General features: G+C 45.3%; 1 protein-coding gene across 7 annotated transcripts in view; it reads right to left on the bottom strand.

The window, feature by feature from the left end:
• The window catches only part of Arhgap22 (Rho GTPase activating protein 22), a 191,356-nt gene that overhangs the window by 121,605 nt on the left and 45,136 nt on the right, over positions 1-24,615 (bottom strand). For all 7 annotated transcript variants that reach the window (XM_048807506.1, XM_048807515.1, XM_048807505.1 and 4 more), the window contains one exon: positions 7,114-7,313. In XM_048807506.1, coding sequence (XP_048663463.1) covers positions 7,114-7,313 — 200 coding nt within the window. The remainder of the gene's footprint in view (positions 1-7,113; positions 7,314-24,615) is intronic.

Genomic DNA, 24,615 nt, shown 5'->3' with positions numbered 1-24,615 from the left:
TGTCTTTTTTTTTTTTTTTTTTTTGTAACTTCAAAATCCTCAAAATAAATTATTTAGGTTTTATTTTACTTATTCTTTTTAAAATTAAAGTTATAATGAGACATAATTTAAGGAATCAAATCGATCTTCATTGTTTGTTTTCAGACAGCAATTTCTTTCTCTTCCACCATTGCTTGAATATGCAACCACTTTCAACTTTCAGGGATTTAAAAAAAAATTCTTTTTCTTTCTTTCTTTTTTGAGATTTACTTCTAGGTAATATCGTTGTTAGTTCTTGATTCAAAGTTTTAGGTATTATCTTTGAAATTGCCAGTATGGAAGCAGGAAAGCATGCTTTCTATCTGTCCCTCGACTCCCCACACCCCACCCACCTGCCTTCCTGAACCTCCTCCGTAATTTTGGTTTTATCAGTTGGCACTCAGTGTTTCTACGCCCACGCTGGGAAATTTATTTGCAGCATTTCTCTTTCCCTTCATTTCTCTCCTCTCCCTTTCTAGAACTCCCTTCTATTCAAACACTGGGTTGTCTGTCCTACTTTCCCCTCTGTTCATTTTCTCTTCTTCTAGAGAGTGTCACATTTTTTCCAATATTTTATTTTTTCATGACTGAAATCTCATTCCTCATTTCTAGGGGGATTGTTTGTTGTCTGGCACCATTTTTATTATCTCTAATGATGTTAAACACAATTTTAAATAAATATTTTATCCCCCTGCATAGTTTCTATTGACTCCAACTTGCTTTTGTTCTTCTTCCTGTTTTTACCTCTGTCTTTCATATGAGATTCTTTCCTTAAATGTCTGATGGCCCAGGCCTTCAATTCCCCAAGAAACTGACTATAGAGTGTAGGAGGAGGGGGAGGGGAACTGTTTCCATGGTGGGAATATGGAGGGGGTCTTCCTGGGTCATTTCATTGAGCCACCCTTAAAAATTCTAATTTCCTTCCTGCAGGCTAATTCCCATCTGCTGGAGTCTGGGAGTCAAATGTGGGGTGACTACTGGGGGCTTAGCAACTGGTCTGCACTTCCAACTTTTACCCAATCCTCCTGTTTTTTAGTATGAGACTTGCATTAGGAATTGGCCCAGTGTCCTTAGTCTGAAAAACTTTTCTTATCCCTCTCAGAACTGAAACTCCATTCTTATGCCTCTGTGGGGGATGGCAGTCGCCTCTTGGCATTAGGTGTTCAGAATATCTGAGCTCTAATTGCTTTTTAAACTTTACTTTCAACCGACGTTCTTTTCTTTGCTCCTCTTTGGCTCTTATTTCCAGAGATCTTGGTCCTGCCAATTCCTGGGTCTTTGGGCAGCTCCCCTCTGCAGAGCAAACAGCTGCTGTGCTCTCTCCTCCAGTGCTGGCCTGGAGCTCAGCTCTCTTAGGTTGCTAACCAGCTGCCTCTTGCCCATCTGCTTCCCAGCATTCAGAGGACCCTCCCTCCTCCTGTTTTTCTGTCTAGGTGTGTCACACCTCCAAAAACATCTCTTTCATGCTGTTCCGTGAAGCTTGGGCATGTGGAAGAGGCCAAGGTGATATTGATTGATTGATTGGTGTTCTTGTTGTCACAGTTGTTCCATGGATGTACATACATACACATATTCATTTATTCTCCCTCATTTTTAGCATTTTAAAAAGATAGTTATTTTTCCTTGCCTTCTCTTTGGAGAATTAGGATTTTTTATTTGCTTATTTTATTTTTTTTGTTTCTCTTTCTCTCCTTTTTTTCCCCCATTAACAGCCAAATGCTCTTATTCACTCTTTCTCTCTCTCCTTACTTTGTTTTTCCTATTTTTCCTCATTCCTTTCCTTATAACCATCACTATAAAAACTGTTATACTTAACTGGAAGTTTGAATTTGAGGTTTGATTTTCTCATTAACTAGGAAAGAATTATGCAGTGTGTGTGTTTGGTTCCCATGTGTTTAGATCTTGCCGTCTTTCTCATGCACACACTCCCTGGGCATCATTTGTTAACAATTTCTTTTTCTTTTTTTTTTTTCCTTTTGTGCAATTGTCACTGTGTCTCTATAATTTCATTTTTTGAAAGAAGGCATTTGCTTTGGAAAGGGAGACACACACACACACACACACACACAGAGAAGTGTACACCCAAGAGAGAGAGCTGGGGATGCACACAGCTCAGTGGTAGAGTGCTTGCTTAGCATGTATGAAACCCTGGCACCACAAAGAACAGAAACAAATAAGCAAAAAAAAAAAAAAAAAAAAAAAANTTATTTATTTTTTGTTTTCTATTTATCTCTCTCTCTCTCTCTCTCTCTCTCTCTCTCTCTCTCTCTCTCTCTCTTTCCTTTTCTCTCCCATTTGTTGGGTTTGATCAGAAACACACCAATGTGAGTGGTGGGAACATGAAGTAGAGGGAATAATTCTATAAAATGGGCCCACTGTGCTGACCCCCACATGCTTTCACATTTTTAAAAATATTTTTAATTTTAGATGGACACAATACATTTATTTATTTATTTATTTATGTGGTGCAGAGGATCAAACCCAATGCCTCACACATGCTAGGCAAGCACTCTACCACTGAGCCACAACCCAGCCCTATGTGCTTTCACCTTTTTTCCCCCTTTTCTATTTTCTTGATATCTGCTCTTCATTATTGTATTAGCTTTGCTTTCTAAGGATTAATTATTTACCTGCATCCCTGCCTGGCTTAAGTCCATAGAATGTTACATTTCTCAGCAAACTACCTGTTATCTGCAAGAGAAATGCAGCCCTGAAATACCAATAAGAAGAACACAAGTTACTCTGAATGAGTGGAATTTTGTGATCCTTACACAGACCAGATCCCAGAATTTTGGGAGATAAGGATAATTTCCCCTATCATAAAATCTGAAAGAACAGGTTCCAATTAGAACCAGTTAGTGTGGGCCAAAGTGACTTAGAGTTGTCATGGCAGTAGGAACTTGAAAGTCTGATGTCATCCTGCTGTCCATCAAAAGTCAAGAGGTGGACATAGGTAGGACTCTTTGGAAACTTCCCTGGGACCTCCAATAAAACTGGAGGGCAGGAGAAGCATGCCAATTCTTTCCTCTCTGAGATGACTCACTGTCTCCTTGATAGTGTCCCCTTTCCTCTCTTTCCATACTTTCCAATAAACTTAAGCCGGTTACTCTGAGTGACATGTCTGAAATTTTTCTGGCATGCTTGCAAAAATTGGGGTTTGAAGTGGGGGCATTTATTATTCCTCAGTTTCATGAAAAGCCCAGCTCTGTGAACCTTGATCACATTTAATTCATTTTTTTCTTTTTAAAAAATATTTTTTATTTTTCAGTTTTCGGTGGACACAACATCTTTATTTTATTTTATGTGGTGCTGAGGATCGAACCCAGCGCCCTGCACATGCCAGGCGAGTACATTACCACTTGAGCCACATCCCCAGCCCTTTTTTTTTTTCTCTGTCTTATATTTTGGAATTTTTACTTTCTATTTCTAAAAATTCCAATTCATTTCTACTCAAAGCCAAGAAACCCACAAGTGAAGATTGATAAAACTAAAGTGAGTCCTCAGACAGTAAAAATGAACCAGGTCAATCAACCAAGTATATGGTGGGAATTTCCATGGCTTAAGAAAATATTTTGAGCAGAATCCACTAAGGTGAAAAATCCTAGAATACTTCATTTGTGAAACTGCAGGGTCTATCTGCTGGGAATACTTAGGGACATGTTCCAGAATAAGCTAAGGGATGAGAGTATGCTTTCAGACTCTGCTGCAAAGTCCCTATGCCTAATCTTTCCATCTGAGTTCAAGTAATCTACTTTTCCATCTCTATGCTCCCTGACCCTCTGGCTCCTGAGAAAAGGGAAGAGATAAATGTTTGAAGACAGATCTTGGGATGTGGGCTGAGAGTGATGCTTATCATGACTTTTGAGCTCTGGGTAGCATCAAAGGTGGCTGGACATCCCTCTTCCTGGCAGTTACATCAGCTGGTACAGGCTGTCTGACAGTAGGTGCTGACTGCTAAGGCTCGCTGTCAGTGGGAACAGTGAACAGGGCATATTTTTTCCAGGAACCAGATATTGAGAATTAGTCTATTACATGTAAGTTCATGCAATTAAATAGAAATTTGTGGGCTTATTGTGCCAGCAGTTTGAGATCATACTGTGTAAGCTAAATGAGTCAAAAGTGACCAATAGTTGCCTCGAGACTGGGAATCTGTGCAGTGGGGCACAGTTGTAGGAATCAGGCTTTGATGGGGAGGGGAAGTTAGGGAGTTATAAGGTCCCATGAAGCTCTGGGAGTGCCAGCCAGACCCAGAGAGGCCACAAGAGCCCTGGGATGACACTGGTATCCATTAGGAGACGCTGACTCCTTTCACAGATATAACATGCTCCCTGGAGGTGAATGCCCTGATTCATCCTGGGTTGGGCTCATGGGCTGGCTGCTTTTACATCCAGGCCAGTGACTGGGGATATCGGTGCCTCCATTTTATTAACTGCTTTCAACAGAAGCCATTAAGGTTTGGAAAAGGTGGAAAGTGAGGAAGAAGAATGTCCAGGTGGAGAATTCTGGAAGATGGCAGTGCCTGATGGAGCCAGCTGATGGGGAAGGCATGCTGGGCCACCTCAGGCTCAGGCCATGAAGAATGTGTTGGGAAGCCTGTGGCAATGGAGTCTCCTTCCGTGTGTGGCCTGGATGACCTCAGGGTCATCAGCACCTTGATTAACTCAACATCACAATGCAGTGCTCCCAGGAGACAGTGCTGTTGATGACAGTGGGAGGGGATGACCCTAGGAGCCCCACACATGCTCTGAAAAATTGGGATCTTAGCAATTTTGATCAGTTATGAGGAGTGACCAGTCATCACCAGGTCATCCAGGAAAGCCAAGGCACCATTGAAGGGCTAACGCAGCTAGAAGGACATGGTGGTGTATAATCAGAGGCACTGTGCCCTGCCTGGGAAGTGGGGTACCGGAGGGCACGTGAGCTCAGATTTAATTATCCATTGTGCTGGAATTTTCCCTTGGTTATGTATATGTTATGCAATTTAATTCCTAGCACATCTCTGTTGTCTTATTTACAAATAGTGTCTGTATATAATGTTGTCTTATTTACAAGTAAAACCAAAAGTTAAAAAAAAAAAAAAAAAAAAAAAGCCACTGTCCCGAGCTAGCATGCTGTATCTACTTCAGAACTAATTAATTTAGATTGATCTGACTTCAGAGTTCCTATCTGCCCCACTAAACTTCTCTGGGTGTTGTTTTTCCTCTCTTTTAAAATCAAGGAGGCTGGCAAGACCAGGGTTTCTTAATCCTGTTTAGATCCCCTTAACTTTATTCCTAATTTTAGTTTATGCTTACTCTCATGAATTTTGTCTTACTCATTTTTCATTTGTGGTGTTATTTACATGAAGGTTTTCCTTATGAAGTTTCATTTTTAATTTATTCTTATTGTGGTAAAATCTGCAATCACATAAAGTTTACCATGCTAAACTTTTTTCCCCCCTTGGTTGTGCTGGGGATAACCCAGGGCCTTGAGTATGCAAGGCAAGTGCTATTCTCTTGAGCTATACCCTCAGACCCTAAACTAACCATTTTTAAGTTTAGTTTGGTGGCATTAAGTTCATTCACTTTGCTATGCAGCACTTTTTGTTTTTAATGTAGATGTGTTTTGGAAAGGCAAACTTGAGATCACTATAAATAGAAACTAGAATTTCTTCCCATAATCAAAGGTAACCATTAGAATAAATACAGTGAAGGAAGAAAGTCATTAACTTGCAGCTGATTCCTGCTGACACTGAAGATTGTGAGATGAGGCCTGCTCCCTCTCAACCCAGCCCCCATATTCCTTTTAAAAGAAGGGCATCAAGCCTTGGAGAAGTGGTAAAAATATGCTCACACCTAATTGACACTTCATCTATGACATACCCCCAAATTGAAAGAAGTGTGAAAAATGTGAAAGAGTCATTTCTCACTGTGAACTTGACATTATCTCACGCTGTGCCCAGGTATCTCCTCACACCTTGCCTATCACAGAAAACCCTCTTGGCCCACACCCATAGACCATGGGAACTGCTTAGATGTACACAGGGCTCCTGTCCACCAAGGCTCCATGACGTCTGATTTTGAACAAGGGGATCTGATGGCCTTTTCTGATTTGGATCCCTGATGAGGAGCATCATTTGGGCAAAGTCCTTTAATATCTCTTCCCCATTTTTTCCCAAGAGTTACAGAAACCATCCCTTGATATCTATAGGGAATTGGATCCAGGATGTCCACACTCCCTTACCACTAAATACTAAAGTCCACAGATGATAAAATATCTTATATAAAATGATAATAATATCATGTAACCTAAGCACATCATCCCATATAGTTTAAATCATTCTCTGATTACTTTTAATATGGTACAGAGTAATGCTATATACATAGTTATATAGTCTTGTTTTCAGAATGATGGCAAAAACATTGTATATGCAATTTTTTTTCTGAATATTTTTGATCCACAGTGGTTGAATCCATGGATGCAGATCCCATGGATACAAAGAACTAGCTGTGCCTACCACAAAGATTAGATGCCGCATCCTGCAAGCCAATGCCTTGGTGACAGAGCATTTCATCACAATGTTTGCAAGGTCCACCTGTGATAAGGCCATGTGTGGTACTGAAGCTACTAATTGCTCTGAATGGGTGAATTTATCACAATTTGGGTGGAAAAGTCAACACTTTAAGCACCTGAGGTGGGTCTTACAGAGCTGGTGAGAAAAAGATGGCTGACATAAGACAGAGACAGCAGACACATGGCTTCACGTGAGCCAAGTTCTAGTTTGGAGCTAGGTTGACTGTACCCATTCCCTGGACGGTAGGAGTAACAAAATATATGCATGTGCATCCTTGGAAGCACTAAGGGGATGAACACAGGAAGAGTCATTTTCTTAAGCTGGACAGGGATGCTCTCTGTCAACATCATGTGGAAGCATTTTCATTATCAAAGCTGTGGGTGCATTTCATTAAGCCAGGAACACGGAGGGTAAGAATAAAACTTGGGTGCTGAGGGCTGGAAGCCTGAAAAGTTCCCTGCCTTTTCCCTCTCCTGGGCAGAGTTTACTGTCCCTCTGAGCCCCAGCGTGCTACCCATGGAAAATAGGACATGACTTCTCACCTGGGGCTTGGTCTCATCTTTGTCTTTGTAATAGAAAAGCTGATTCCCACGCAACACAAACCAGCGCTGTTGCCAGTTCTTCATGATGCTCCTCTGCTTCCTCAGCCAGCCTGCCTTCAGCACAGGGCCCAACCTGCAGGGTCCTGGTGGCCGCCCTGGGCTGCGGCTCTGCTCCCCCATCACCAGGCTCTTGGAGCGGGCTGGAAGTCAAGAACACACATAGTGAGTACAGAGACTGGTGTGCCTCTGGCCAGTACTCAGCACATTCTGGTATCCCAGCTGATCTTGGACCAAGGCTTGAAAGCCCAGGACAGTAGGATATGAGCATTGCAGGCCCAATTCCCTGTTGGGTTCCAAGGGCATACATAGGCTGGAAGACTTCAGCAGCAGCAGCCGCCGCCCAAGGTTATCCACCTGGGATAGGTGGGATAGTCTGCCTGCCTGATTCATTTCTGCTCTGTTCCTGGAAATCTAGATTCTCCATTTCTCCAGGTTTCTTCATCCAAACCTCCATCCATGTATCCACGCATCCATCCATCAATGTATACATGTAACTGTCCACTCATCTATTCATTCCATGACTCATTTCTTTTCATTCAGTCACTATTTATTAAGTGCAGACTCTGTGCCAAGATCTGTTCTAGTTATGAGGATAAAGTAGTGAAATTTAAAAAAGAGATAAAAATCTGGTTTCTCCTGGAGATTACATTCTAGCCAGGTTTCTGTTACTCAGGGGCAGTGGGAACTGGCTCCATCCAGACCCTACCCCAGTGTCTGTTTGAAGCCCCCTCTTCTGGAGACATCAGGCTTGAGCACCACTGCCCAGATTCTCCAAAGCCACTCTGCTGCTTCCCTGGAACCATTGTGCAGGGCCTGGATGGTGGGACCTCTCTTTCAGCAATTTGTTGTGATTTTGATGGTGGCTCCTTGACAGAACAAGGGGGGCAATAACTACTATGTCGCAGCTTTCTGGGTGCCTGCAAACCCTCTTTTCCCCAGCTGACATCGCTGACCAGCACTCTGCAGGGCTGGTACTGCCCATGGCAGTGATGAATTCAGATTCTTGTCTCCTCCATTCCCATCTCTCTGTTTGTATACTTCCCCTCCTCTCTCCTTGGTCTTTGGGGGAAACATTTCTCTCCTTGGCCAGAATCAAGCATATTATTGCAGTATTTACTAGGAGAGAACATGCTGGACTTTGGAGGAACAATTCTGAGTCCAAATGTAATCATAACTGCAATTCGTAGTTCACGGATCCCAACTTCTGATAGGAACACATGGTCCCTGCAACCCACAGTTTTTGCACTGTGCCTACGATTTTTTTTTGTGTGTGTATACACATGTGCATGTGTGTATGTGTGTGTGTATACACATGTGCATGTGTATATAAGTTCCTCCTGTTATACTAGTGACCACAGTTCCCTAAGCCTAGCCTACCTTCCGCCCACCCTGTCTCACTAGCCTAGATTTTTCTGCCATCCTCCCCCATTAAATCCCTAGGTTTGGCTGCATGGTGAGCTCATACTCAGCCTTCAAAATCCAACTCAGATGACACCTCTACTGTGGAATCTTCCTCATGAATCTTTTCCAGGCAGACATTCCCTCCTTTACAGGACATATCTAGCCTGTGGCTGGGACTCATCTATATGGTTGCCTTTCTGCCCCTTCAGCCTTGAGGGGTGGGCAAACAGGAAATAGGATCTTATCCAATTCTGTATGTATGGTCCTCATCACTGTGGGGCCAAGGGATGGACATGAGTCATGGTAGTTAAACACAGGATACTTAGAGTTAGCCTTAATGATCTGAATCTCAATGGTATTAAACATAACATGACAGCCAGCTCTTGCCTTATAGCATATAGCCTGGTGGTTCCCAGTTTCGCCTGCAATCTTATAGCGGGGAATACTATCTTGAATCTAGCACATTTGCATGAACAACAACAACAAAATGAAGAGACCATCCCATAAACCTTGGCTCTGGAAGGGTTCAGCATCAGGATCACCTCTTGTTTCTGGTATCCAAGTAGCTATGCCAGCTCCACGGGTATCCTTGCACACTGAAGGGGACTGGCAATCCTTTAGGGGAGTAGAGTTTTTCCAGAGACTAAAGGGAGGGACTCCAGAGGAGTCCAGTGGAGGTTGCTCCTTCCAGGAACTCAGTCTCACCTCTGAAGCCCAGCAGTACCCTGACCAGGGTTGAGCTTCACACGTTCTTGCATTTCAGACTGATCTGCATTTTTGTTCCCAACCTTGCTGCTGGGCCTGGTCCCCATGTTCTTGGGGCAGAATTATCATGCACACCCTCCTGAGTCCTAATAGCTGTTTACGCTCCCTGTATGCAATCTGATGCCCCACCATATGTTACCAAAAGATTCCAACATTGCTGAGCATTCACATTCTTTCTGTTAATTATTTAATTAAAGGAACAAAGGGGCCCAGTTGAAGAAATACAGGCTTTGGACAAAGGCTTGTGTTTGGATCACTGCCAGCTCTGTGAACTCTGTGTTTTGGTCTGCAGATCAGCAAATTGGGCCCATTTATGATGACAGTCCCTCACCCAGCAGGGCAAGTTGGAGGAGGGGAGACAGCCCACCTGGCAGAGTGCTTGGCATGTCTGAGGGACCCAGTGACTAGTTACTGTAGTGATGATGGTTATGATAATGGAAATCGTGAGGTGGACATCTCCATGAAGGATTTGTTTCCTTAAGCTGGGTGAAAAGATGAATCTTCTTACAGTCCTGGAAAGGCTGCCCTTTCATTTCCAAGTATCATAGCATCTTGCCCAGCATCTCTGCCCTGCAAGCTCAGCATCCTTGCCAAGGAGGACCCAGAATTGGAAGAAACACTCGGCCTGGGTGAGGCTGGGCTGGAGCACAGATGAGGCAGGTAGGGATTGTGAGACCCAATAACATCAGGCCTCAGGAGGGGCCTTTCTGCTCCCAGGGCTGCCCTCTCATCTGATCTTATATCCTGTCTCCCTCCGGCAAGGAGTAGAAGCAGGCTGTACCCAACAGACACTTGCTGATCCCCTTTCAGAGCTGGGGACTCTTAAGCCCAGGGGCCATGGAGATGATGCCCATGAGGAGAAGAGGGTTATCATGACCCCAGTATTCTGGTGCAAGCTGGCAGAACATTGAGGGGGAAAGACAGGTATGTCCCTAGAGTAACTGAGTATGCTTGTCTGGGTCTCAATTTTCTCATGTCTCAAATTCTTTTAGTGGGTTAAGAATTGATAGTCACCAGTGCTTGGGCCTTTATCTTTTTAATTGCATGAGATTTCTAAATTGAGACCTGGTAGGCAGCAGTGCCCTCTGTGAGTGAGGATTTTCTGGTGAGTGGAGTCGGCTCAGGCCTCTACTGTCTATTCTTGAATTCTTTTTCCTTTTCTTGGGGAACTGGTAGGGTCTACTTAGACCCTTCTGTTCCTCCACAGATGTCTGAACAGCCCCTCTGGAGTCTTTAGTGGGGAATGAACCATGAAACATTCTAGGGCCACTTTCCTCGTTCTATCTTTTTTTTAAATAACAGGGCCCAAAGCTGGCACATTCCACCAGAAATGCACCTGCTCTTCCTCTCATATCACCAGAGCATCCTGCACAGGGCAGGTGCACAGCAGAAACTCAACAAACTCTCCAGGACTCATCAGTGCAGCAGGACTCTCCTGAGTGCCACTGAGACTTCCACCCGAGCCCTGGGTCAGGTTGACAGAAGTACTCTCTGTTTGTCCCAGGAAGGCTGAACTTTCTGGACATAGAACCATGGACACTGAGCCTGGCAGAGAGCAGGAGCCCAGCAACTTATGCAAGAATGACTGCATGGTCGATGACATGACTGGCCTGCAGGAGACTTCATGTGACAAGACAAAGAACAGAAGGAGGTGTTCTATGCTCTGATTCCCAAACCCTGGGCACCAGCCCTCCTGAGAATTACAGGAAGGAGAGAGAAGGCATCAGGGAGCCGGTTAACTGGGGCAAAGGAACAAGGTGAGGTTATGTAGCTGGGCTCCATGTCAGCAGCTGTGCACTCTCTATTTCAGCACATGTGGGCAGCCCTGAGCGTCCTGCCAGTGGCACCCAAACCACGTGCTCTGCTCTTCCCTGGCCTTCCAGGAGGAGAAGAGAAGCCAGCTCCCGTGCCTCACAGTTTGCCAGGGAGGCTCTTGTTTCCACATGGGAGGCCAGACCAGTGCAGGGTTCTCCCCAGGTGATCAATCACATGGATATTACTTATCAGGCTGACTGAACTTCTCAAAAGGAAAATAATCATTGTTATGATTTATTAATAACCATTGTTCCTGTCCTCAGCACTTCCTTTAATCAATTTATTTAGTTCTGTAAATATTTAAACCAGGCTTAAGTCAAATGGCTTTGACATGCTAAGTCTCCAGTACTAATTAGAGTTGAGGAGAAATCTGGGGAGCAGGCCCAGGGCAAGCTTTTGTCCCAGGGAGGAGAGGGGTGCCCTTGGCCCTCCTCCAAGCCAAGGCTCATAAGCACAACATTCATTCATTCATTTCCACACTGGTAGATGTCTGCCAGATGCAGTGTAGAATTTTAAGTTTATGTTTCCTTGAGGATCCCCTAGTCTGACAGGGGAAATAAGTCACAACCATGCAGGAATGAAAGGTCCAAGGTCATGTGAGACAGGCAAAGGGTACAGACACTGAAAAGAAGGCACAAATCTCTGCAGAGTCATCTGGAGGTGGGGAACCCATGGAATTCTTGAGGGATGACCAGAATGTGGGCCTACCTCAGGGCAGATCGGACTCTGGTTTTTAGGGAGGAAGGCATGAGCATGGCATTTGCTATCCCTTGGCACAGTTTGTGTGTTAGGTAGACACTGTCACCTCCTCTTGCTGACAAGCATGTATTGATGGGGGGAGACACGCAACTACCTCTCCTTCCTCAACCCAAATAGTCTGGACAACTCAGAGTTTGTTCCTGCAAATCCCTCCCCTTTGACTCCTGACTTCATTAGTTTCCAAATCTGAAGACTCTTTCTCACTCTCCTTTCTTTTCACTTCCTTTTACTGAATCAATTCAAATATAACCATCTCTTGCCTGGACTACTTCCTGACTCTTACCTCTTAGCTTCCACAGAAGTCTCCTAAAGAGCTATGGAGCTGCCAAGGAAATGCTCTGCATGAATCATTTCATTTAATCTGAAAACAAGTGGTAATTCTTCTGTTCACAAATATGTGAGCCAATGTTTGCAGAGGCTGAGATGGTTTGTCAAGGCCCCAGGTGACAGGAGGCAGACTGTTTAGGAATCTCAGTTTGCCTAACTTCAGGCTTACACACTTAACCCCTTCATGAAAGTGCCACAATTTCTAAAAATGGGTCTAATAATCTGACTGCTTCCTCCAAAACTAGTTGTATTTATTTATTATGCATAGAGAAACTCCACCCCTGGCCCAGCCTGGCAGTCACTGTAAGTTCACAGCACATCATCTAATGTACCCACACACCTCCACCTGGACCACCTGTCCAAGTTAGTAGCTGCCAAGGTGTCTGTGTATTATATGCACATCTTCATACCTGAATTTTGAAGCAACCTGGGTGATGCTGATATAATCATGTGCTGGGCTTGGGTCACATCAGACAACCTCTATTGGAAAGGCCTTTGGTAGGAGGGAGGTGCTCCGTAAGTGTTGAATGATAATTATTATGATAGTATTATAGTTATTGTTCATTGTGAACTTAGACACTCCATGTCATGCACAAGCCTAAATGAAATAATTTTATTTATTCCTGACAGCAAATGCTATGACTTCCAGTCTGTAGATGTGAGAGCTGAGACAGTTGCCTGAGGCCACTGGCACGGGGTCTGTTTAGGAATCAGAGCCTGCCTAACTTCAGGGTGCGCTACTTAACTCTTCCCGAGTCTAGAGCCTGCATAACATCTCCCAGGAAGCCTGTGGAGGGAGTAAGAAACAGGGGCCTGAGGGGAGAATTCTGAGAACTAGGAGAAGTGAGGACAGGAAGGGGCAGAGAAGCTTTTGAGAGACACTGGCAGAGGCAGCCAGAGAGACAGGAGAACCACCAGGGAAAGAATGGAGTGGAAAATCCAGAGAGGGCTGGAAGAAAAGGCTACAGCTTATAAGAGGAAGAGAGAGAATTCTGGCCTGGCTTCTCAGGCAGAGAAGTGCAGCAAGAGCTGTCTTACAGACCGTCCAGGAGAGTGCTCTGGGAGAGTGAGTGCAGCAAAAAAACATGGAAAATTCTTTCTAGAATGTTCCTTGCAAGGAGGGGAAAGGGGGAGGAAGGCATCTGAAGGGAAAGGACCTGCGTGTGTTCAAACATATTTTGACTGGTGAAGGTTGAGGCTGTGTGTGTGTGTGAGGTGGGTGGGGAGAGAAGTCAGAGAGGAAGCACTTCCCACAGGGAGCATTCTGGCAAGGGCCAGGAGGCGGAGCCTGAGGTCAGGCACTGTTTACACGTGTGTTGGTGGTGGGGGGTGGGGGAGCTTGCCTGGGACAGCAAAAAGCCATCCTGTGTGTGACAGAAAGCAGGGAGGCACAGATGGCTGTGGGTAAGGTACTGTACTATGCTGGGGCACCTGGCCAGCTGCAACCCTCCCTGTGCACCAAGGTTCTCCTTGTACTCAGTCCTGACTATACCTGTACCAGGCTGCTGTCTTAACCAGGATCTGGGCCAGGGTGTCCTGGCCCAGACTATGCTGGTGACTCCAGACACTGCCATGGGCCTGATGAGAAAGGACACGGGGCTGTGAGTACTGGTAGAGTTGGTTCCCATTGTGTTAGCTCTGGCCTGGCCTTCCTGGGACAGCTGGAGGTAGAGGGAGGGGTATGGTTGAGATGGGAAAATGCAGGCAAGACTGGGATCGGGGGAGTGAGTAACAGAAAGAATGGATGTGCACAAGTGGCTGTGACTACCAGAGCTGGGGACAGGCAGAAGTCATGAGTCATTTCTTTATCCCCCAGAATAACTCTGATTTCGCAGATTTTAGAATTGAGACTTGAAGGAGAAAAGCATCTTTTTCAGCATCACACAACATTGCTCTAATGTGGCCAAACTCGGACTGTTCCTGGTCACTAGGAACACTGTAATTCTTCCAAAGCAGAAGGGATCCTGGACCACCCCTCAGTGCTCTGAGCAGACTCCAGCAAGATGGGCATCTTTCCTTAGCCAGGGATGCCCAGAATGAAAACACAGGTCAACTCAAACTCAAGATGTCAAGACCCTGGTTCAGACAAACAATTCAAGTACTGAAGTTTTGTGTCTCCTCAGAGGAGGGCACAGAGCTGTGCATGTCCAGGTGTTGGTAATGCAGCAGGGGGTGCATGGCCAGCAGATGAATCACAGATACAGGCCTTATCCCCAGCAAGGAGGTAGGGAATTTTGCATTTCTCAGAGTTGAAGAAATTAAAGAAGTGAATAGGTGCTGAACAGAAGAGAACCTACAAATGACCAACAGATGTACAGGGATGCTGAGCTCCAACAATCAGCAGGAAAATGCAAATTACAGGCATTGTAAGATGCAACACTGCGTATCCTTTACAGGTAAAGTTTGGAAAGTTTGACAATATCATGTATTGGTGAGGCTGTGAGACATTGCAAGTCACTAGATAGAGGACACTGGAGCTGTACTTAGGATTAAAATCACACATCTTTGTTTCCCCCCCACCCTACCCCCCATTGGGGATTGAACCCAGGGGTGCTCTACCACTGAGCTACATCCTCAACCCTTTTTATTTTTTATTTTGAGACAGGGTCTCGCTAAGTTGCTGAGAGCCTTGCTGGGGCTGGCCTGGAACTTTTGATCCTCCTGCAACAGCCTCCTGAGTGGCTGGGATTACAGGTGTGTGCCACCACCCCCAGCTAAAAATCACATATCCTTTACAAATCAGTAGTTCTGCTTCTCTCCTGTCCCTACCCTCCCACCCCAGGGAGAACCCCAAGTGCAGGGCTAGTGGCATACAAGGATGCCCACGGATAGCTAAAATGAAGAAGATTCAAATGCCCATCAGAAGGAAAATGGCCAAATAACGGTATATTCAACCATACAGACATTGAAAACAATAAGAAAATACATGAGCTAATAGGGAGAACTCCCCTTTTATCTGACTCCTCAAAATAAGTGCTTTCATTCCCCAATTCTGATTCCTGCCCTATTCTCTTTTGAACACCCTCTAATCAGGTTTCCCTTACCTCTGCCCACCCAAACTACTGTAATCATGGTCCCCAGTGACCCTTACGTTATTCAATTCAAGGGACAGACAGGTCAGTCCTTTGGTTCCTCCACTGCCCTGCAGCACTTGACAAGTTGACTCTTCCCCGTCCTGGGACCATTTTCTACCCTGAGTTCCAACATGGCCCTTCCTCTCCCAGCACCCCCACCTTTTCCAGTTTCCCAGCTCTGTTGCATCTTTCCAACCTCTTAATTGCCCAGGGCTGGTCCCACATCTATCTACACTGTCTCATGGATTTAATCATCAGTGATGTGTGCAAGGCCCTATGTAGCTCAACCTTGAACTTGAGACCATGTGTCACACTGTCCACCTGCCACCTCTGATGTCACAAGTTCAAAGCTGAACTCTTGGTCTCCTCCTGCCCCAGAACCTGCTCCTTGCATGGCCTCCCCTATTCTGGTTAGTGGATACCCCATCCTCAGGCCCTGTTCCCAGCTGCCAACATTTCTCCCCTGATCAGTTGCTTCTTCTGCCTCCCTACTCTGCCATCCTCAGCTGCAGTCCCTTTTCAATAGGGCAGCCAGTGGGTTTTTAAAGATGGGAGTTAGATCAAGTTGTTCCTTATGAATACCCTGCAGGATTTCCAGTAAGCTGGCTCAGAGTGAAAGTAGAGCCATCATTGTGGCCCACTGGGGTCCTGGACATCCAGCCTTGTGACCTCTCAGCCCTCCTCTGGCCTCTCCTCCTCTGGCCTTTACAGTTCCTGGGCTTATGTGTGGCCAGTGTGAACTCTCTGTCTGCTGTGTCCTCGCCTGAGATGCTGTTTTCCACTCAAATGCCATTTTCCCAATGACTCATTTCCTTGGTGGTCAAATCTCAAAAGAAGTAACCCTCCTATCTCCCCTTTTATGCTTTACATTAACATTTACAGTCATACCTGGATGGGTTCCAGGATCCCCTGTAGGTACACAAATCCCTGAATGTTCAAGTCCTTTATATAAAATATCAAATCCCTTGTAAAAAAACACACACCTTCCCATAAATTTCAATTATCTCTAGATTGCTTGTAATACCTAACAGAATGTAAATGCTACATAAACAGTTGTTATATTGCTTCATTTAGGAAATAATAACATGAGCAAAAGTCTGTACCTGTTGAATATAGATGTAATTATTTTTAAATGCTTTTAATCTGCAGTTTGTTGAATCTGAGGATGTAGAACCTACAAATAGGGAAGGTTGGGTGTATTTAAATTCTATTATAGAAGAAAACAAGTTGTAGAATGACACACAGAATATAAAATTATGTAAAGTAGAAGAAAAACACCTACCCTAAACAAAAGGCATTGCAATGGATTTTCTGCAGATGCAGGTATTTGTATGAGAGTAAGGTCTGCCAAATAATATACCCCATCTCTAACATAAGTTATGGTCATGAAGGGAAGGATGGAGCTGTAATACTGTGCATTTCATAAAGGGATGGAATTTGTGTTGATTATGTAAATTATGATGAAAGATTTTAAGTGAAAGTGGTTTGTTTTTTTTTTTGAGCTGGATCCCCTAAGGAAATCTAAAATAACCATGAAAAGATTGCTAATGTGATAAGTGATTATGAGTCCTTATTGATGATAAGCACTAGAGGGACCCTGGACCACAACATGGAGCAAGAAAGACAGTCTCTGAGTCTCTGCCTGCAGGAAGCTCCTGGGTTAGGAGGAGAGACTACTTTCAAACACAGCACATGGTGAACAGACAGGTTCTGGTGAAAAACTTGGGCCTGGCCTTTTTGTGGTCCTTCCAGGACCATGATCGGGGGCTGTGAGTGAGCATGATGGGCCTCTCTGTAGGTGAGCCTCTCTGGGCCAGCCTGGGGAGGTGCATGTGTGTTGATCCTTCACACTGCAGTTACAGGAACATCCGACTGCTACTGACATTAGAAATGGCTCTAAAGACACATCTAATAGTGGATCCTGGCAGAGCGCAGCCGGAATTCTCCAGGTTCCTTTTCAGGTTATATGCCCCACACCTCTCACTGTGATTTACTGTAGCCTCCTCCCAGGGGTATCTCGGGATGGTTGACCTATTTAGGAAGACTGTCCTTGGATTACTGGAGTCTGTCCACACTGGAAGAATGGGAATGCCTAGGAATTTATGTCATCTCTGCTGGCAGCCCTTGGTCAAAGCAGAGTCAGGAGTGGAAGGACCAGGATGGTTTAGGTTGAGACCTCCTTTGATTGGCCTTTGCATTGGACTTGGGCTTGGGTCTCTTGTCCCTGTCCTGCTCCCTAACCCCTCTACTGGGGAACCCTTCGGACACTTCTTGAATACATTACTGCAAGTGAATCCTCAATTCAGGGTCTACTTTGGAGGCTCCACCAAACACATTCGATTGTGTCCAGGATTTTTTAAATAGACTTTAGGTGGCCTCGGCCTTTTGGCACCTGCTGGGGCATATCCCTTCTGGACCATGCCTGCTGGGGCTGGGTGCCGTGAAGCAGGTTTGCAGGGGTGTTTATCCATCTGCAGCTTTTGCAAGTGCAGCCCTGCGAGCATGGAGAAGTAGCTGCAGGAGAGCTGAAACACAATTGATTTATAAAAGTCAATGGGATTTTAAAACGGGCTGGGGAAATAGCAAGATGGATCTCAGAGTTGAATTGATTTAAAGGGTAAGTATTGAGGCTGAAAGATTGATTGAGAAGAGAGGGGTGAGGTAATGGAAGGGGCACTCTGGAGGGGCCCGACAGCATGGTTTCATAAAGTTAATGCGATTTGCAGCCAAGGTCGAGGGGCTCTGACGGGGTCCCATGCTGTCCTGGGAATACTGCTTGAGCATTAGATGATTTATTACACGATGGCTCCTGAGTGTCCCTACTGAGTTTTTTTTTTTTTTTTAAACTTGTTACTTAGCATTCTTCCTCAGCTCTCTTTGGCCATCTGTTCTTCCCTAGGTCCCTCAACTAAAGGGTCTAGAAAACCAACCAGGCCCTCCTAAGGGGTCTTCCTTCAGTGCCTGGAGAACTTGAGGTACATGGTCTATCATTACCCGCAACAATGAAAATATTAAATTTTTAAATAGTGGTAAGGTAGCCTAGAAAGTTCGGAAATTTTTCATAATGATTATTTTAATGACTTAAAAATCAATATAAAAGATCCCATTCTTTAAAGTTATTATCTATCTATCTATTTATTTATTTGGCTTTCTTGGGTCTGCCTCTTGGCTCAGCCAGACTGATTTTTGGCAAGGGGTTGGGGGAGGCTGGGCAACACCCAGGCTGCTTATTCTTCATTTCTGTGCAGGATGAACTTTCAGCTTCAACGGTATCTGGCATTCATTCATGGAGAAGTAGCTGCAGGAGAGCTGAAACAGTGCTTGAGTTTATGGGATCTCCTATGTGTTCACCTACAGGAGCCACTAGGAGATGGTGCCGCTGCAGCAGAGCTGAAGAAGGAGCACACAACCACACACCAGGTCCTGCTGTCACCCTGCCATGTACACAGGAAGAAGGATGCATGGAAGCAGCAGCAAGGAGATCAGATTGGAAGGATAGAGCTGCTTAAGGAGGCAGGGAGGCTAGAGCTAAGGCTGAGGCTGAGGCTAAAATGAAGGAAGCCATGCCCTGCACCCTAGGGGGTAAGAAGATGTGTCTAGTAGGGAAACAGGAAGACTTGGAGGATGAGAGGGTGAGGGTCTGCCTCTGTTCCCAGGCTTAACTTTAACTTTGAAACAACTATTCCCTGAGTCACTGCCAGACTCGTGACAATCCTTCCTCTGAGGAAGAGCATCTTGTGAGGGCTCCTCTGACTTCTGACACAGGCTGAAATCCTGGCCATCATCCCATGCTGGGGTTCCTTTTGCTAGGACTTCTTGGAAGAGGCCATGTCCCTTTGCCAGGGTGGAAACAACGTTCACCACATCCTTATCTGTCAGCAACATGGGCCTGAGATTAATACAAAGTGGAAGGTGTCTGGGAGCTGATGCTCAGCTTCACCTCCCTGTCACCCATGCACTGCAGCTCTCCAGGCCAACCAGCAGTCCTGTGGGCCATTCATGCTCTACTTCTGCCCCTGTCTGCCCTTCTCCTTCCTTGGACCCCCTCACGCAGCATGCCAGCCTGCTTTACTCTTGAAGCATCAGTGCAGTTGCTTCCTATGGTATGAAGACCCCTCTGGAAAGTTCTCAGAGCAGTGACTGACTTCCATTCCTTATGCTGTCTGGGGTCCTTGCCTATCTCTCTGATTGGACATGGGCTTCTCTGTGCCAAACTGATATTTGTGAGCTTCCTAGGGGCAGAGAGGGTACCTTCCTCAGATTTGAATTCCTAAAATGTAGCAGAGTCTCAGATAATGCTTGTGAATGAGTGAATGAATGGGAGAAGGAATAGAACCCTCAAGCTCAAAGATGGAAAGATCCAATCCAAGAGACCCCAAGCCTTGTAATGGGTCTTCTTGGTGTGGGAGAAATCTGCCACTAGGATTTCTCCTGCCCAATGCCCATTTCCACACCATGTTAAAGTGAAGGGCATGAGATCCACCAATTCTGTGCCTAAAATCAGAGGCACACCAACAGGAAGGCTATAAACATGGAACTATAGTTTTGTAACATTTCCTAGCTTGGCAGAGGGGAGAGGGCATGTATGACAGGGAGGGAGCACAGAATTGGGAGCCCTGAGATCCATGTGCTTCTTGAAGTCCCATCTTTCCACTTCAAAAAGGGAGCAAAATATGAATCCTGCTGACTTCCTATACTGTGGTAAGGATAAAATGAATGGACAGCTTGAAAGTGTTTTGTAAATGGAGGAGCACAGCATAAATGGGTGATGGCACTGTTTCTTACTACTGCAGGCCAAGCCCCACGGAAGCCTCTATATCCTCTTCTGGACCTTGTCTGGGAGCCACTGGCCCAGGACCCTGCAATGCTTGCTGCTTGCACTCCTGTTCAGAGTAAGAGCCCATTCACCAGAAGTCTGGAATTGGTGAATTGATTTAATTCAATATCAATTATAAATTTCATTTTCTGCCTGCCTACAAGCCATTAGCTTAGATCAATACCTTCTCCACCCTTGGCTAAGTAATCACTGAGACTGTGGATGATTTCAGCAGTTGGAGCAGGGGCCTAAGCAGCCTCACTTGGAGAGTCCAAAGCAGCCTCCTGGTCCAGGCCTAATCCAGTTTGGGTCTTTCCACTTTCAAATATTAAGGCAATGGCCAATGCTGCAGTTGTCTGGGGCCTCAAGGCTGGCCTGGAGATCCTTCATTCCAATGTCTGGCAGTGCCCATGCCCTGATTGTCTACTAAAGTTATAGATGTTGGGTATCTTTCATGAGGAGCTAGTTCTGCCTGTCAGCTGGTTCAAGGCATCTGGGAAGAAAGCAGGAGGCAGGAGGGAAGGGTCTTGAGCTTGCAGTGTCCCTCTCCTGGACACAATGGCCTTCTTCTAGCACTTGGGCCTCAGGGAGCAGCAGATAGACTGGTCATTTAGGGGCTGGGGATGGATAAGAGTATATGTTCTCAATCTATGTTTTTAAAACACTCTGAGAATTACAAACCATGCAGGGCTAAAGGGAGGTGGTCAGCTGATGCCTATAGTGCTGAGCCCAGACACAGAGGAACCTAGCTGGCCATGGCCCCTGACTCTTAGCAGATCTATTTTGTCTCCCTCATGCTCTCTGCAGATAGCAGATGGGAAATGCCACTGATGCCATTGATCCTATAAGCATTTACCTAGGTCCTGTCTCCCTGCCCTCGGGGCTACTCTCTGCAGACTGCTGACAACACCACAGCCTGCATCATTGCCTAATGGTCCAGTCAGTCATATTACTCTCTTGTTTAAAACCCTGCCTGGGGTAGGCATGGTAATGGTGCATGCCTGTAATCCTCTCTACTCAGGAAGCTGAGATGGGATGATTGCAAGTTCAAGGCCAACCTGGGTAACTTGGTGAGAATTCGTCTCAAAATAAAATAAAAAGGGCTAGGGATATATAGAGTCCTTGCCTAGCATAGGCAAGATCTTGGGTTCAACTTCCAGTACTGAAAAAAAAAAAAAAAAAGAAAGAAAGAAATCCTGCCAATCTGTGGGACAGGCCCACTCTCCCAACCCCCTCCCCCACCTCCCACAAACCATGGCCTCCTACTGACTTCCTGCATTGCAGTCAGTCCAGGTGCTCACAGATTACCCTAGATTGTGCTGCTGGGCCTTGCCACATAGGCTTTCTCTGCCTGGAGTGCCTCTCCTCCTTTCTACATCAAGGCTGGGCTCCTAAATCTGTAAAGTGCGCAGGAGGTGTCAAGAGCCTTTGGAGTTTGAATCTCAGCACTCCCACTTCCTGGCTGGGTATTTTTCCCAGCTGGCAAGTTCTATAACCTCTCTGGAACTCAGTTTCCTCATCTGAAAAATGAGGCAGCAGTGGTCTCTTTGTCAATGGGAGTCTTCTGAGGATGAAAGATGACACATGTGCCCCTATGTGGAAGATGTAATAGGACTTCAGCACATAAATTCCACCACCAAAACACAGACACGTGACATGCTGATGTGGGAGCCAGACTAACAAGCATACTTTCAAAGAAGTAGGTGAAAGCTAGTCATGCAGTCCTGGGATGGATGTGGAAATACCAGCCTAATCTTGTTTATTGAGTTATTTACAAGTCTTGTTTATTGAGAACTGAATCGACTCTAGGACATCTCATTATCCAGAAGTGCCCAGAGTGGACATAGGGCCTGCTAGGCAGAGATAGTGAAAGGCCTAGCTCCCAGAAAGTACAAGTAAAGTCACTTCATGAGATATGCTTGTTCTACCATGGTTACATAAGTTCAACAAGCATTAGCAATGGGTGCTGCTGTTATTAAATGTGCCTGACACCTAGTGCCAGCCGGTGAGGGCACATGAGTCTGCACATTCGGGCTAAGTCACCCCCCCACCATGAAATAGGGAAGCAAAATAAAATAGCAGCCAAATTTGAGATTCCTCAGCATCACGGGTCAATGGGGTCTGGCCTTCCTGAGTTGCCACACACCTTCACACCATGGCCAACACTGCTGCCAGCCCCGAGAAAGGGCACTTCCACAGGATGCCCACCCCCAACCCATGTCACATCTAATCCTGACCTCCCTTCCCTTGCCACCAGCTGTACTGCCTTTCAGCTGGACATATCTGATATGACTAGGACAGAGTCGGTGGTCTGACCCCACCCTTCCTTTGGCCCCTGTGCCTGTATTCATGATAGTGGCATCATGAATACTGCCCTTGGAAGGTGCTGGTGGAGGTTACACATAGGGTTGAATTAAAATGAGTTGTTTGCATGTAAACAGAAAATCCAGCACACGTCTAATACATTCTAAGCACTGAACAGAAATTTTCTCACTTTCTTTCCTTCCTTAAAGAGGAAAGTAGACAGACTGTTTGCAAACTTAATATATTATTAATAGTGAAAGAGTCATACTGAGATAGGTGGGCTCTCAGGGAAAGAGAAAAAGAGAGCTTTATGAAGAGACCTGGGTCTATGAACATGAACAGTCAGGTTTGTCTCTTCAGTTAGATGAACAAAACCTCCAGTGTATGTTGGCCCTGATCAATTAGAACAAAAACATAATCAATTTAAGTGTCACCAGATTGAAAAACCTATACAATGTGCCCACAACTGATTTGTGGCTAGACTGCTTAACTAAGAAGAAACATTTTGAACCCCAACATCAAATAATTGACTTGGGATTTGATTTTCACAAAAGCTTATTTGGGAACCTGCACTTTTCTTCCCAGGAAAATCTTATCTGTAGTCAGGCAGCTCTCCCCCAGGTGCGTCATTATTAAGTACAGTTAAGGTTAGTTAAACCCAAGCACTACCATAGCATGGCCACCTGGCTGATAACTGAGAAGGCTACTAAGTGACCAAGAGGTAGGCAGCATACACAGTAGGAATATGCTGGACAAAGGAATGATTCACATCCTGGGTAGGACAGAGTGAGATGTCATGAGATTGTATCATGATACACTATTTAAAACTTACAGATTCATTATTTCTGGAATTTAATATTTTTGAACCATGATTGTGGGTAACTTAAACCATAGATAAAGGTGGACTGCATATGTAAATTATGCCTCAAGTAAAACCAGTAAGAATAAATTTAAGAAATAAACAATGAAAAAAGTATTTAAAAAAATCAATTTTCAAGCTGGGCAAGGTGACCCATGCCTGTAATGCCGGTGGCTCAGGAGGCTGAGGCAGGAGGGTCATGAATCCAAGGCCAACCTCAGCAACTTAGGGAGACCCTAAGCAACTTAGTAAGGTCCTGTCTCTAAATAAAAATATAAAAATGGGCTTGGGACGTGGCTCAGCAGTTAATCTCCAGTAGATTGAATCCCCAGTATCAAAAAAAAAAAAAAATCAATATTCAATGTAATTTGAGGCCACTGTCATTCAAAGGTCACCAAACTGGGAATTTCTATCTCCTTCCATCAGGTTCCACCAGACTTGTTTTGGACCCTTTGTCACTCTTAAGGCCTCTGCAATATCATTGCATTTCTGAGAAAACTTCCATAAGAGACTGTCAGCAGAGAATGTGTTCTCCATTTGGGGTAGAGGGCCTGGCTGGCGGTGAAGGATGTCCAGACTTGGGTACCTCTACTCTCAGGGTAGGTAGCAGTTATATGCTGTGGTGCTAGGGCCTGGCCTAGATGTAAGAAGACCACTGGGTGAGTGTCCTGTGAACTTCCTTCTTCACATGTTCATGAAGCCTCCAGTGCCTATCTGAGGTCTGGTCCAGATCCTGATTCTATTCCTGCATAAATGGCTCTTATAAGACTCCATCCTTGGCATAACTCCCTGACCCCTCTTCTGCCCTTGATCCCCTCTCTGAATCTCAGGCAAAGCCAGATGTTGTATCACCTAATTACATGATTATCTCTTTGTGGTTCCACCTCAGGGCCATGAACATGATCTCCCCTAGGGAGGACCTGCCTGGGCAGGGGCACAATGGCATCATGGGCATATCCTGGGAAACCACATCATTCATGACTGAGCAGTCAGCGGGGTCTTGTGAACTCTGTGGTTGCCCCTTAAGAACAGAAATCTTCAGGGTGCAGAGCTGTCACCTGGTACAGTCAGGGACCTTCAGGCTATCATTCCCTATGATCCTTGGGGACAAACCCAGTAGCCTCCAGTCCTTTATTTCTATTCTCCATCCCCAGAGGCAGCCAGTTTCAACCTTTGTAAGCCATTCCAGCAACAACAATGTTTTCTTCTGTATGTATAGAGAAGTGGCTCCATAATGGAGCTTAAAAATTCCTATCACCTAGTGACGTCCTAAGCATCCTGAGATCGTGGCACAACACACTGTTCTTTTTTTTTTTTTTTGG

This window comes from Marmota marmota, unplaced genomic scaffold (assembly GCF_001458135.2).
Source record: "Marmota marmota marmota unplaced genomic scaffold, marMar, whole genome shotgun sequence".
Taxonomy (NCBI): domain Eukaryota; kingdom Metazoa; phylum Chordata; class Mammalia; order Rodentia; family Sciuridae; genus Marmota; species Marmota marmota.
This window is presented reverse-complemented; position numbering and strand designations above follow the sequence as displayed.